Source organism: Lygodium microphyllum, chromosome 4 (genome assembly GCF_053477565.2).
Source record: "Lygodium microphyllum isolate KBCC chromosome 4, Lygodium_microphyllum_v1.1.10, whole genome shotgun sequence".
NCBI lineage: Eukaryota > Viridiplantae > Streptophyta > Polypodiopsida > Schizaeales > Lygodiaceae > Lygodium > Lygodium microphyllum.
Genome location: NC_141138.1, coordinates 76478279 through 76493410, shown reverse-complemented (window position 1 = coordinate 76493410; position 15132 = coordinate 76478279). Strand labels below are relative to the sequence as shown.

Here is a 15132-nt window from a genome sequence, read left to right as displayed (position 1 = left end):
CAAGGATTCACACAAAGAGTAGGCTTGGATTATTCAAAGACATTTGCAACAATGATCTGTTTGTCTACTATTCGAACTAACTTAGCTCCTACAGCCCATCATCATTGGCCCTTTTACTAGATGAGCATGAAGTCTACCTCCTTGAATGGTGTCTTACAAGAGGAGATATATGTAGATCAGCCTCTATGTTTCTACATGCTTGGGAAGGAGGACCATGTCTACCATTTTGCAAAAGGATCTCTATGGCCTAAAGCAAGCTCCTAGGGCTTGGTACCAGCATTTTGATCAGTTTTTCCTTTAGAACAGCTTCTACCAAAAAAGATTCCACCACGAGTTCCACATGACCGATTTAAGAAAGGGCATTTTCATCTCTCAGTATAGGCACATCTCCAAGCTACTTTTGGAGTTTGGTATGGATCAATGTAATCCCATATCTTGCCCCATGGACCCTAAGTCCAAACTTAGTATCCCATGAGATCCCCTTCCAAACGCCACTAGATATAGGTGCCTTGTTGGCTCATTGATCTCACTCATTCATATAAGGCCAGATATCTCTCATGTTGTGGCACTATTGTCTTCTTTCATGAAGACTCCTTTGCATGCTCACTAGAGATATGCCTTGCATGCATGACCTTGATCGTATCCCCTCTCTATCTGTTCTGCTATGTGTATCCTTCAAAGAACCTGCAAAAAACAAGAAAATTGCCTGTGTTTTGATGTGGAATGCCTTTCAGAGTTGAAGAGAGCCTAATCATCTGTTCTACTATGTGTATCCTTCAAAGAACTTGCAAAAAAAAAAAGGCGGCATCACCTGAAGGAAATCTGCACAGTGAAGGGAGCGAAATGCAACCCTCAAAGCAGTGAGCTATGGAAGTAATCACTGAAAGGTGAAGGCTAGTTGTCATGGAAGACTGGAGTGAAGTGCAATCCTCTAATGTCATTAGGGAGGAAGAAGATGACCACCAGTCGAGGGAGCAAAGAGTAGTCCTCGGATGCCAAGAGATGTGCTAGGGCTGCCATTGCATATGCCTGAGGGCTATGTGAGCTGAAGCATGCTGAGATGGAGGTCCCCAGGTGAAGGGGCAGCCACCAAGAGGGTAAACACAACTTGTGAAGGCTTGTCAACCCAAAAACGCAGGTACCTAGGGCTGCAAAAACTGATGCCGAGTGCGGAGGTGATGCCAAATAGAAAGATGTCCACGCCTAACTAGGGAAGGTGATGCAAAATGTGAAGGTCTCTACGCTACCAAACACAAATACTGATGGTGCTTGAAGAGAGAGAGAGAGAGCTGACACATGTGGAGATGATGACGCTAGGTGTGGGAAGCTCCAAACGCAAAGGCTAATTATGTGAAACAAGGCATCTAAAGTAGAGGGTGAAGATGGTGGAAGGCAGCCACAAACCATGAACTACAATGTCCTCTTGAAGAAGTGTGAGGGTAGCAGAAGTGTTGAAGAGAGGAGAGAGGAATATCTGATGACGAAAGAGGAGCGTGGAATGAATGAAAGGGAATAACTCGAATGAATGAAGAGGCAGCCTATTTATAGGCCTCAGTTGTCTAGGATGGCCCACCATTGAATGGGCGCCAATTGATAAAATGCCCAAAATGAGGGTGCCAATCCTTTTTGGGGTTGTCAGTGCGAAACCCTAACTAAGGTGGATACACGAAAGAAGTGGTTTCTCAACACTCCCTCTCAGGTCCACCTCGGGAAAGAAGCTACTAGCTCCAGAACTCCATGCTAGAAGGAATTTGAAGGCCTCATCATCAAATCACCACTGAATCTTGAAGGCCCCTATCTAGGTGGTACTTGAAGATCTTAGGTATCAAGAGGAGAAATGACTGCTCAAAGACAGTCATCTCCAAAGAGTAAATGGTGGGTGAAGAACTTCATGATGAGTAGATACTCCCTCTCGGGGGGGCAGGGGGGAGCCTCTGAAGCCGAAGAAAAGTAGGAGTCCCCCTCGGAGGGTGTGGAAAGAATATCCCCCTTTGAATCCCCCGTTGTGAGATAGGGAATCTAAAAACTCATGGACCACAAACTCTGAATAATTTGATGACGAAGAAAGTGCTACCGGTCATGCCAAAAAAGGTATCTAGGGTGCCAAAGATGTCGAAGAACTCCTAGAGGTGGCCTCTCGAACCTGAGTAGTAGAGGGTGCGGAAAGGTGAGGCTCATGCTAACTTGGGCAACAATCACTATCTCTCAATGGAGTGAACTGCAGATCCAAAGTAATGGAATATGTCGAACAGCCATTGTCTCTTAATGGAGCAGATTACTGAGGGGACACTAGCCAACAATCACTATCTCTCGATGAAGTGAACTACAAAATCGCAAGTTGTCGAGGTGACATTCCTAAAACCCCAGAAGAGATAGAAGCAACCTCCATAGCACAATGCAATGATCACAAGGAGGTTGGGGTACCAAGTGATCCTCCTTTGCCTCGAAACTACGGTTGTCGAGGTGGCATTCCTAAAACCCTAGAAGTAGAAGCAACCTCCATAGCACATTGCGGTGATCGCAAGGAGATTGAGGTACCAAGCGATCCTCCTTTGCCTCAAAAGGTCTAACTGTGCATCAGATACGTCTTATTGCCTTGATCACTAATACAAAATAAACTCCCTGGCCTAGAAGAAAAAAGTGTCACATTTCGTGCCTAGGGATAGACACATATACTACATCATTGTATAGACTAGAAGCCCATATAACAAGTGGTTATAATGAGTGGTTTTAGAAAGTGAAACTAGATGCTCATGATCAAAGAAACAAACCATGAACTGATGAACCTATATAATGAAGCTCTCCAGAAACTAAATTTGGTGACTCCTAAAATTTAGGAGGTTATTATTTTTGAAAGTTACTGAAATGGAAAAAAAATTTGCATCAAAGATTCCAGAATTTCGCAAGGAACAATTTTGTCTTTAGTAACTATCTCAAAGTCTTAACCATTTGAGAGATTTTTAGAGTAAAAGGTTTGAAAGTTTTTTTTCTCTAGAAAGGTGACATGTGGCATCTAGAAGAGGACATGTGCCTCTTTGAAGAGCTAAGTGTCCCTACACTTGTCATTTTCAATATACACTTGTCATTTATAGTCTCTGTTTTTCACTTTTAAGCACCCAAGTTCGCACCTATATATTCGAGGTGTCTCTCTTTATTTGGAATAAGCTCTCATGCTGAAATTTTAGCCACATGCTTTGTACTCTCCTACATATCTCTCATCCAAGAAGCACTTTCTACTTAGCTTGATCCAATCCAAGCACTAAAGAAGAAAATCAACTTATTGTTCGCAGTTTATTAGGATTTCAAAATCCTAATTTTGAAGATTACAGCAAATCAGTCCTTTTATATATGGTTCAAGCACTTGGTGCCCATAGTTTTGTTTCAATAAATTCATGTAAAGGAGAGGGGCCGGTTCCCCTCTCAACGTGGTGTCAACTCCTCTCTCTCTCTCTCTCTCTCTCTCTCTCTCTCTCTCTCTCTCTCATTTTCATGGTGATAATTGATCAAGTCAGTTAAGTTCAATCTCACGTTCTTCCCGCGCTTACATTGGTATCAGAGCCAAGACTTTTTCTTTGCAAAAACTTTTCTAGGTAACAAGATCTTTGGATCCAACTTTCACACCATATTGCGGCAAAGAGAAGAATTTTGATGAACAACCAGAAGGCTCCCAACACTCTGTACCTGTATGCTTTTCTAATTATGAGAAGATACAAAGATACAAGGAGTTGGAAGCTGATCCAAAAATTCAAGCTTTGATAGGGAGAAGGGCTAAAGCACAGGCTGTAGTGAAGGTCTTTGAAGATTTCCTTACCAAGAAGACTCTTGAGACGGATGGTAATACGGTTGCGAAGGCCTATCTCAACATGAAAGGTATCAATGTTATTGATGCAACTAAGTCTACAAAAGTAACATATCACCTATCATTCGAGGATCCACCCAAGCGATAACTTCAAAATCTCATCATATACAAGCTGCCTCCTCTTGTCCCAAGAATCCCTCTATGGAGAAGAACAAGGAGAAAGTCAAAGAACCAGCTATTTCCATGGAAGTTAAATCTCCAAATATACTTTTAGCAAAGAAAAATTATGCTAAAAGAGACTTCAAGACTAGAGAGAAGAGCGTTAAGTTTAACGTTTTCTATGGTGAGAGAGATTCTCATAAAGCTATCTTTTACTAGACAGTTTGATGCTACTTTTTGTGAAGATTATATAGAAAAATTCAAAATTAGAATGGTTAAAATGCATCCGAAGGATACCACTTTGAATTGGTGGCTCAAGTTTTCAAGAGGAAAAGGAACTCAAGTCTTGGAAAGAGTTTAAGAAGATGTTTAACAAGAAATTTCTACCTTCATCCTTTGAAGCTGATGTGCAACAAGAATGGGATGAGCTGAAGCAAAGCCATGAAGATAGTGTTGAAATATATATCGACAGGTTTACAGCTATTTCTCTTAAATTTACATCTCTCAATGAAGTTCCTTCCAATCTAGAGATGAAAAAGTTTATCCATGGATTACATCCGATGGTACGGTGAGCTGTCAAAATGACAAAGCTTGATACTTTGGAAGCAGCCAAAGATGCGGATTTAGAAGCTAAAGGATTGCATATGCCATGGATACTTGGTAAAGCCTCAAAAGAAGAACCACAAAGAAAGGAGACCAAGAATTTTAACCAAAAGAAGTCAAATAAACAAGAACCAAAACATGAGGATGCAGGTAGACCACCTTTGCCATCCAAAAAGAAGCTAACATATCAGCAATTAGCAAAATATACAAGAGAAGGACGATGTTTCTCTTGTGGAGAAAAAGAATATATGGTTGGTCAATGTTCTAATAAGGCAAAGACGGAAAACCAACCCCAAAAGATGTAAAGAAAAATACCCTAACACAAAAACATAAACAGAAACCATACGACAAAGCACAGACTGATAAAAAAGAACACAGTTAGGGTTAGGATAAGAGTAACTCAGAGACAATGAACACAGTGAATAAATGAAATGATATGACTATTAATAATACGATGCTCATGCAGCAAACACACTATGCAGTGAATGAATATTGAACCTTGAACTCATGTATCTCTAGGATCAGGGCAGGGCAGCCCCCCCCTCCCCGGCTCGACGGCACAGCGGCCCCCCCCATCGTCCTGGACAGCACCCCCCCCCTCATCGTCCGAAACCCCCTCCCCTCCTAATTACAGCGCCGCCCGCCTAGACTGAGAGAGAGAGAGAGGGAGAGAGTGAGTGAGAGGAGAAGGAGAAAAGAAGAGAAGAAGAAGAAAAAGAAGAGGGAGAGAGAGAATGAGAAGAAGAGAAGAAAAAGAAGAAGAAGAGGAGAGAGAGAGAAGGAGAAGAAGAGTAGAAGAAGAAGAACAAGAGGAAGGAAGAGAGAGAGGAGAATAAAAGAAGAAGAAGAAGAAGAGAGAAGAAAAAGGAGAAGAAGAAGAAGAAGAGGAGAGAGAGAGAAGGAGAAGAAGAATAGAAGAAGAAGAAGAGGAAGGGAGAGAGAGAAGGAGAAGAAGAAGAAGAAGAGAGGGAGAGAGGAGAAGAAGAGAAGAGGAAGAAGAAGAATTTCCGAAAACACGTCCCCCTCTCCCTCCGTTATCTCTTCCTCCACTCGAGGAAAGGCGGCAGAAATCTTGCAAAGGAGTGAGCTGGAGAGTGTGTCGTACTCCGAACAGATCCCGAATCGCAGCAAGGCAGCCTCCAGATGTCGAACACCAGCAAACACAGCAATGAGAAGCTGGATCTGATGCAGACAGCAGTGAGGAGAGAGAAAGACTAAAAACGGAGCCTGCAAGAGAGAACAACTGAAAACGCAGGTAGAACAGCCTGCACGAAAGAGAAATACTAAAAACGGAGCCTATAGGAGAAAGAAAGACTGAAAACGCAAACAGGACAGCCTACAGGAGAGAGAAAGGCTGAAAACGCAGGCAAGACTGCTTGCAAGAGAGAAAGACTGTAGCGACTGCAGACAGGAGAGAGAAAACTGTCAAGGCGACAGCTGAAGCCTGCAAACGCAGCAATTTGCTGGCGTGGCAGGCTGTACGACAGCAGTGCAGATGAATAGCAGTCAGTCGCCAGGCAGAAACAGCAGCAATCAGCGTGTGAAGGGCTGGAAACATGCACCAAACTATAGGGAACAGTAATGTACAGCAAGGGCTGAAATGTCCTCCATGACCGGGGTGTGGGCAGCAAGCTGGTAACACCTGAAACCTGCAAAAACGAGATTGTAAAAGAGTGGAGGGTTGGCTGCCAATTTATAGAAAATCACGGTTCTAGATCCTCTCCCACTTAACTTTCTCAATCCGCTCCCCGTTTGAGGGTTCTAGCTAAAATAAGCCTAAAATAAACACATTTTGGGACTCTTTAAGTGACTAAGTGCATTTCTCAGCACAACACCCCCTCTCAGGCCCAAAATAGATCGAGAAAGTAGACCAACCTAAATTTTGATTTACCCCAAGGTGTCCCACCCCAAAGCAACCAGGGCATCGGACAAAAGGTGCACGTCAGTTGCCCAGTGGCCTACCAAGACTACAAAGGCGATAGATATCTTACCAAGGGAGCCCAAGTGATCACCCCAGAGAGGCCAGGATATCGGACCAAGGGTGCTCATCAGCTACCCAAGGGCCTACCAAGGTCTATAAAGGCGAATGGAATCAACAATGGACTTTTTTTTTTTAAGTGTTTTGAAATTACATAATTAATATAGGGGCAGCGGACAATTAAGTGACAGATAGGAACATATAAAGAGAGTTTTAAACCCAAGTTATTCACAAAACTAGCAAACCAATCCCTCGCACTGATGAGGATAAGTGCCTAAGGATAATAAAAGTGAGTGTATGTGCCAATCATGTGTTGAATATGTGAGAGGCAAAAAAAAAAAAACGGTGGGCTTAGCAAGACAAGCAAAGCAAAGCAAGCAAGGGTAGGGAAACTGCCTTTAGGAGAACTGCCATGTGTTATGCTACGAATATGGTGGATCCTAGAGTCAACCACTCCAAAAGACCGAAAAGGGATAAATGCGCACAGATGCATGTTGACATGAACAGAATGCCAATGCATAGGGTAATGCAAAGGGAGATGCAAGATATCATGCTCATACTATGCAACGATGCCACTAGGATAGTACCGTCACAGGAAAAGTGTTCACTTGTCCAAGTGCCCTTTTACAATCAAGTCATCTTGATAGTGCGAATGAAGTACCTTGCACCGGAGAGGACGGAAGAGTCTGAAAAAATGAAACATACTCTGGATCTTGCTCTCCAAGAGGGGGGCCCATCCCTGATGCAGGTCTCAACGGCCCTGCAACATCATCACACTTACGCGCAAAATTTGAAGAGTGAAATCCGTGCATACCTTCATTTAGAAGCCTTTCTTGAAGCGCAATCCTTCGGTCGAGCTCCTCAATCTTCTTTTGTCGATAGGCTATGATCAGTTTATATTCCTCAGAGGTTAGCTTGCCTATCTTTTCTTCCATGTACTCAGATGTTTCTCCCACCATGTCAAAACTTTGTGCAGCAAGCTGATCGGCCCACTCTCGCTCAATTCTCGGCATAGGCTGATCTAGAGACTGAATCGGTGTTGATGTGTTCAAAGTCATTTGAACCTATTGTTGTTCTTGCTTCTTGCGAAGAGCTTTCAGATCAAAGGCCTAGGTTTCTCAGAGAGTACCAAGCTCTGATACCATGTAAAGAAAAATACCCTAACACAGAAACTGTACGACAAAAGCACAAACTAATAAAAAAGAACACAGTTAGGGTTAGGGTTAGAGTAACTCAGAGACAATGAACACAGTGAATAAATGAAATGATATGACTACTAACAATACGATACTCATGCAGCAAACACACTATGCAGTGGATGAATGCTGAACCTCGAACTCCTGTATCTCTAGGATCAGGGCAGGGATAATGAGCTGGAGAGTGTGTTGTACTCCAAACGGACCCCGAATCGCAGCAAGGCAGCCTTCGAATGTCAAACATCAACAAAGGCAACAGTGACAAGCTGAATCTGATGCAGACAGCAGTGAGGAGAGAGAAAGACTAAAAATAGAGCATGCAGGAGAGAGAAAGACTGAAAATGCAGACAGCACAGCCTGTAGGAGAGAGAAAGACTAAAAACGGAGCTTGCAGAAGAGAGAAAGACTGAAAACGCAAGCAGGACAGTCTACAGGAGAGAGAAAGACTGAAAACGCAAGCAGGACAGCCTGCAGGAGAGAGAACGATTGCAGCGACTGCAAATAGGAGAGAGAAAACTGTCAAGGCGGCAGCTGAAGCCTGCAAACGCAATAGTTTGCTAGCGTGGCAGGCTGTACGACAGTAGTGCAGATGAACAGCAATCAGTCGCCAGGCAGAAACAACAGCAATCAACATGTGGAGGGCTGGAAACAGGCGCCAGACTATAGGAAACAGTGATGGACAGCAAGAGCTGAAATGCCCTCCATGACCGGGCTGTGGGCAGCAAGCTGGTAACACCTGAAAGCTGCAAAAACGAGATTGTAAAAGAGTGGAGGGCTGGCTGCCAATTTATAGAAAATCACGGTTCTAGATCCTCTCCCACTTAACTTTCTCGATCCGCTCCCCGTTTGAGGGTTTTGGCTAAAATAAGCCTAAAATAAGCATGTTTTGGGGCTGTTTAAGTGGCTAAGTGCATTTCTTAGCACAACAAAAGACACCTCAAGCAAATGTTGTACCAAGAAATCCTTGATACAAAATGAAACTCTCTTAGAGAAAAGGAAGCTTTTCATGGCTTGGGGTAATATTGCTAATCAACCTGTTCTCATTCATTGAGATACATGAGCTACATATCATTATATCCATCCTCGGATTGTTGAAGCTCTACATCTATCAAAGAAGAGGTTTGGAACACCAAAAATGTCAAATGCTTATTTCCAAGGAATAGAATCTAAAGTTACTCCCATTCTTAGGAAACTACGGATTGAGATAGGAGGTTATGTAGATCGTAGAAGTTTTGTCATGGGAGATCTTAATCATTGTGATATTGTATTAGGAATACCTTGGCATAGAAAAATAGATCCAGTCATTGATTGGGATCAAAATAAGTTTACATGCCCTTTCAAGGGTAAAAATGTATCTTTTGATGTGGGAATGAGAGGAAACTCTATTCCCATCCTATCCCATGTACAAATTAGAAAAGCAATGAAAAAGTATGTTTCCTCGTACTTGATTTTTGTCAAAGATTCTAACAAAGAGTCTAGAATTGAAGAGTCCATCTCAAATATGAACAAGGACCGAATGAGTTTCTTAAAGGAGTATAAAGATTGTTTTACACACACTGCACTTGACGAGTTACCACCTGAGAGGCCAAAAGATCATCACATTGATCTCATTCTTGAAAACTCGCCTCCAAACAGGCCACCCTATCGTGAGAGTCCAACACAACAAGAGGAGATTATGAAGTGAATGAGCTCTTGGAGAAGGGTCTAATAGAACCTAGTTACTCACCTTTTTGCTCTCCAATTCTCTTAGTGTAGAAGAAAGATGCATCTTGGCACATGTGTATGGACTATACGGCCCTCAACAAAATTACAATTCACAATAGGTTTTCCATTCCAAGAATTAATGACATCTTGGATAGATTGGATGGATCCAAAGTATTCAACCAAATTGACTTGAAGAGTGACTACTATGAGATAAAGAATGCTCCTCAAGATATTCGTAAAACAACATTCATGACAACTTTTGGTTTGTGTGAGTTTCTTGTGCTACCATTTGGTCTCACCAATGCTCCTGCAAGCGTTAATAGAATGATGGAAAGAATATTTAGAGCACATTGAAAGTTTACAAGTACTTTCTTTTATGATATTTTGGTTTATTCAAACGATAAATAACAGCATAAGTAACAATTGAAAATAGTGTTCCAAGAACTCCGCAAAGACAAACTTTATGTAAATGGCAAAAAGAGTGAATTTTTCCTAGAAGAGATTTACTACTTGGGCCATACTGTATCCAAAGATGGGATTCGAATGGATCAAGAAAAAGTCAAGGCTATTGTAGAACAACCAAAATTGACTAGTATTCATAAAGTTCAAAGTTTCTTGGGATTATGCTCTTATTACAAAAGATTCATTAAATGGTTTAGAGTGGTTGTTGGACCATTGCATAATTTAACCAAGAAATCAGTGGCATTCCGATGGACCAAACTAGAGAATTAAGCTTTTGAATCTCTAAAGTTCTATATCAGCAAAGGGTTCGTCTTGATTATATGATGCTTAAGCTTACCAAAAACCCAATCAAAAGGACGCATCCTAGTGCCCACCACAGCATGCTAAATGTCAAAAAGGACAAGCCAAATTTTCTAGGCAAAAGGATGAGAGATAAATCAATGACAGAAAGATTCCATTGCAATAGTATAGAAAAACAATTGCCATTGGAAATCCCCTGACAACAAAGAGCCGAAGCAAGGGGAAGACTATCCACCAACATGTGCCAAATGAACACCTTGCTTTTAAATGGCATCTTGTTACACCTCTGTGTGTGTGTGTGTGTGTGTGTGTGTGTGTTCGTAATCAAGTGGCTATGCTAGTGGTAGGCGACTTATTTTATTCACCCACTAATCCGAGTTCAAATGTCCCTTTTTCTGTAGTATATACCTATACTAAATGACCATGTGGAATGTAGGAATTGAACCCAAGACCTACTCACCACACATTCAACTTAACCAACTGAGCTACCCATTTGGTCTTTGTGTGTGTGTGTGTGTGCGCGCGCACACGCGAGTGCGCGCACAAACACCTCTCTTCCCTTTCCCCTAGCCATTTTCACCACTTCTTTTAAGCATTTAGAGAAATCCTAGCATTTAGGATCCGGCTGCCACTGTCAGTAAAAGAAAATCCTTTCTTTGAATCTAGTGTACTTAGTTTCCTATGATTTGATACAAGCAGTAAGCTTTCTCCCTTCTAAATGTATCTCTGCCACTTCCTACCATCCTCCAAGCCATTGATCTACCTGTTAACTCCCCTCTCAACTTGACTTCCTGGTATTTCTTATTGCTAATTCTGTCCTCTTTTTGATCACTTGTATCCCATTTACCCTGAGCAGCAATGATGAGAGCCATCATCTTAGTATTCCTCGTATTGCATATGCTACTGTAGCACAGCATTTGCAAAACTGGGGAATGTAGAGAGGATGGTACAAACATGAGATATGACTGTTTCTCTAAGTAAAATAACTCACCGGAACCTGACTTGCCTCTCTCACTGTTAACTTGGCCTTCAAGTGCCAACATCTTTCTTGCAGCCTAAATCTATACATCAGACGTTGGCAGTAAATGGACCAGTAAAGAAAAGCAAAATTTGCCCCCTAGATAGTAGAGATACCTTCCCCAACTTGTTCCCGCAAGATAAGATCAGACCATGCTATCTCACAATCTTCTAGCTCAGACTCTATTTCACTTGATGGTGCTAAGCTGCCAGATACAGTGGAGTTGCTGCTACAGCTCACATTAGCATCTGGAATGGGTGTAGCTGAGCCACCAGCATCTCCTTTGACTGGTGAAACCTGATTGCCATCTTGATCCATAAAACCAGTTGAACCTCCCTGTGGAGGGCCATTTTGTTCTTTGTTGAGTTGGTCAACATTCCAGGAAAATGAGGAACGAAACTTTTGTTTCAGATTTTTGGGCATCCAAGATTCAGCCTTGGGACCGAAAACTGACTTGCCAATGTATCCTTTTCCATCTGCTTCTGAAGTTTCAGTTGAAGCCAATGACTTATTGACTCCCTCATCAATAACTGTAGATCCAGAAAGGCCAGTCTCTTTCTCAGCTACCCTGGGTGATGAGCTGAACTGATCATTGCCTTCTTGAAGATTGAGCTGATCCGATGCATCAGCTTCAGAACCATTACTGCTGTCAGCTATCCGCAACCGAGATAGAACCTTGGAAGCCTGGAACAAAACAGAAGAGAATAGTAGCACAAATGAGAAGTTACATAGCCAGAAACACAAAAAAGCTCTACTTTCTCAACATCTGCAAAAGATAAACTTAGGCAACATATTTTTACCACTTTGGACATTGTGTTCTTAAAGGGCGATGCTAGAGGCTGTTGCCTTTCCATCTTTAGTCTGGGTAGTCCATGACTTCCATTTAAACTGCGGGGTGACTCCCATAAATTAGATCTAGTTTCCTGAATGCCAGATTGCTGAAAAGGCCGAACATCCGTTGAAACCCCAATAATACCAACAAACTGATCACCATCATATAATGGTGTATCAGTCACCATAGCTACAAAAACTTCACCAGTTTTCTTCCTTAAAGGAAATTGTCCTGACCATGATTCTCCTCGCCCAAGTTGGGTGACAAGCTGTGCTGCCATATCCTGTCTTGCATCATCAACAACAAGATCCAGAATGTTTTGGCCTACTGCCTCCGAAGCTTTCCAACCATATAAGTCTTCGGCAGAACGATTCCTGCAATAGAAACCCTCTAGATCACAAAAATTGCAGAAGTCCAACAAAGCCCATTTTGGTATCACGTATGTTTAAGGCACCCTAACCAAGTAGAGGTACCTAAAAATACACAATCCAAACAGCACAATATAAATGTATGGCAATTGCGATGATTTGAAGTAAACCTTGGAACCGCAGGACTTTTTCTTAATACACGTACATCAACCAAAGCTTAGTTCATAATGAGCATGAAGATGCAAATTCTATATCTTCTTGCAAGAAAAGACATGTGAACCTTATACTTGATGTCTTGTTCTTCTGATTACTCTTCCCTTCCAAAGCATTTGGCTTCAGGCCCTTACTCATTCTAGCGCTCATAACATTTTAAACAACACAGTAGAGAATAGTATGATAGCTCTTATTGCTGGTAATAGCTGATGTTCCACAAGCTTGACTGATCCTTTTTTCAGTGCTATGTTCACTTTTTTAACCTAATTTGAGCTTAGGTCTCCAATTAATTCCAATTTTCAACATCCAACCACAAACCATCCCCTAAACCTATCCTTAATCCACTAGTTAAACATGATTGCAATTCCCAACATCATTGTTCACTTTTAGCTAAAATCCTTCCTTCAAAGCAAAAAAAAAACACTCACCATAGAATAATACTAGCAATTCCAAACCGTATCTTTTTGAAACAGTGACAAAAATACCTAGTGGTCAGCCAACTTTCAAATCCCATATAATACTTATGTCCCACCGTGTCATTACTCCCTTGACTTCCCTTAGCAAGGGTTCATATTGTCATAAACACAACATAAAAGAATTTGTTGGGTGTAAAGCCCCTTTGGGTGTACACTCCCATTAACCCATGTGTATAAACTTATGGGTGTGAACACACCCTTTACTTGTACCCTAACATATAAATCCATTTTTATTCTTTGTGTACCGTGCAACACACTGGTACACTTACATTTGATTCCCTCACTCTTAGCTCTCAACTCCATCTTTGCCCATCCTTGTCTCACACTTCATAGCACTCACACTTGACAAACTGGTATCAGGGCACAAGTTCAGCGTTCACGCTTCCCAAAAGTGTGCTAGGTCATGGGACTAGCAGCAGTCAACAGGTAGCAATCGAGAAGATGACCAAGTAGAGGTCGAGAAAACGACCAATACAAGTCGTGTGCTGCAGACGGGGCAGGTCGTGTGCAGCGCAACCAAAACCAACGGGTGACCAGGCTTGATAAACTGATACAAGTCGCGTGTAACAGGGCGATGAGATTGACTAGTGTGCAACAGGCCAACGGGTCAGGTTGACCAGCGTGCGACAGGCCGACAGGCCAAGTTGACCAACTCGCGACGAGCCAGTGGGGGCCAGACGGCAAATGGAGCAAGTCAACGATTTGAAAGGTTTTTTTTTTAATCTGCAATTTTTCTCTCCTTTCCCTTTCAGGTGTTCGTGTGCACAAGCACAGAACACCATTTTGGTTGAAATTTTTGGAGGTTTTCCCGGATTCAAGAACTGTGATCCAAAACAGGACAATCTAACCAGGAAATTGCAGAAATTGTGCACATTGGCTTCGAAAATTTTGGGGCTTTTCTCATATTAGTGATATTTTGGTTGAAACTTTTGGAGGTGTTTCCTAGATTCGAGAACCGTGATCCAGAACAAGACAATCTGACCAGGAAATTGCAGAAATTGTGCACATTGGCTTCGAAAATTTTGGGACTTTTCTCATATTAGTGATATTTTGCTTATCTGAGTCAAATTTGTTGACATTAGTGCACACTCTGACCTGAGAAATTTGGGGCTTTTGCAAGATTTTGGCAAATTTTGCCAATTTCGCCCGTTTTATCCTCTCAGGATCATGTATTAATGCAATCAGGGCAGATTGGTCAGTGAAATTTTGAGGCTTTTGCTGAAATTTGAGAATTTTGGCAAAATTGATGTCTGAAATGTACATTGGGAACATTGGTGAAGCAATCTTGGTGCTGTAAGCAGTGAGATTTATCTCCCACTTGTGAGATTTTGAAGAAATTGCTGAGAATCTTGGCGTTTTCTTTTTGTGTATCAAAAGTTGACTTGGTCACATTTGTAAGCAGTACACATGTTGGGCAGCTCCCATTGAGTTGATGTATTGCTGAATAGTCATGTTGCAAGAGTCTTAGTGATCACTTGCAGATCTGGGATTGTTGCAGATGTATTCTTGGTGATATTGCTGAAGTGGGAGTCACCTAGCAGTGATGTATGCTTGGATTATAGTTATACTGCTGAAAGTCATCCGTTCTACTACTGTACATGTACTTGGAATGAACCTTGCTATTATTGATTGAAAATTTGGGCTGATATTAGCTAAATATTCAGCTCATTGTTTGTTGTCATAAATCACAATATTGATCCCTGGGTGCATTGCTGAAAGAGGGCTGCAAATGCTTCAAGCAGCAGTGATACTAAATCCCTTCTTGAAATCAAGGGGTTTGATGGCACTAGTTTCGACTTGTGGAAGGATAGGATGCAAGGCATTTTGTTTCTCAAGGATTGTGATGATGCTCTTTTGGAAGTCAAGCCTGCAACTATGACCTATGAGGATTGGACTAGACTCAACAAGAAGGCCATTGCATACATTAAAATGGTTGTATCTTATGATGTACTCACAGACATTAAGCGTCTTGATATAGCTTATGCCATATGGAAAAAATCGATGGATACCCTTATGAAAATACA

At 41.9% G+C, this 15132-nt stretch overlaps 1 protein-coding gene across 4 annotated transcripts in view; it reads right to left on the bottom strand.

Moving 5' to 3' along the window:
• LOC148037195 (uncharacterized) overlaps positions 1–15132 on the bottom strand; it is a 52978-nt gene that overhangs the window by 28792 nt on the left and 9054 nt on the right. For all 4 annotated transcript variants that reach the window (XM_087676115.1, XM_087676116.1, XM_087676118.1 and 1 more), the window contains exons 2-3: positions 12020–12425; positions 11336–11903 (exon numbers count right to left, since the gene is read on the bottom strand). In XM_087676115.1, the coding sequence (XP_087532241.1) occupies positions 11336–11903; positions 12020–12425 (974 nt within the window). The remainder of the gene's footprint in view (positions 1–11335; positions 11904–12019; positions 12426–15132) is intronic.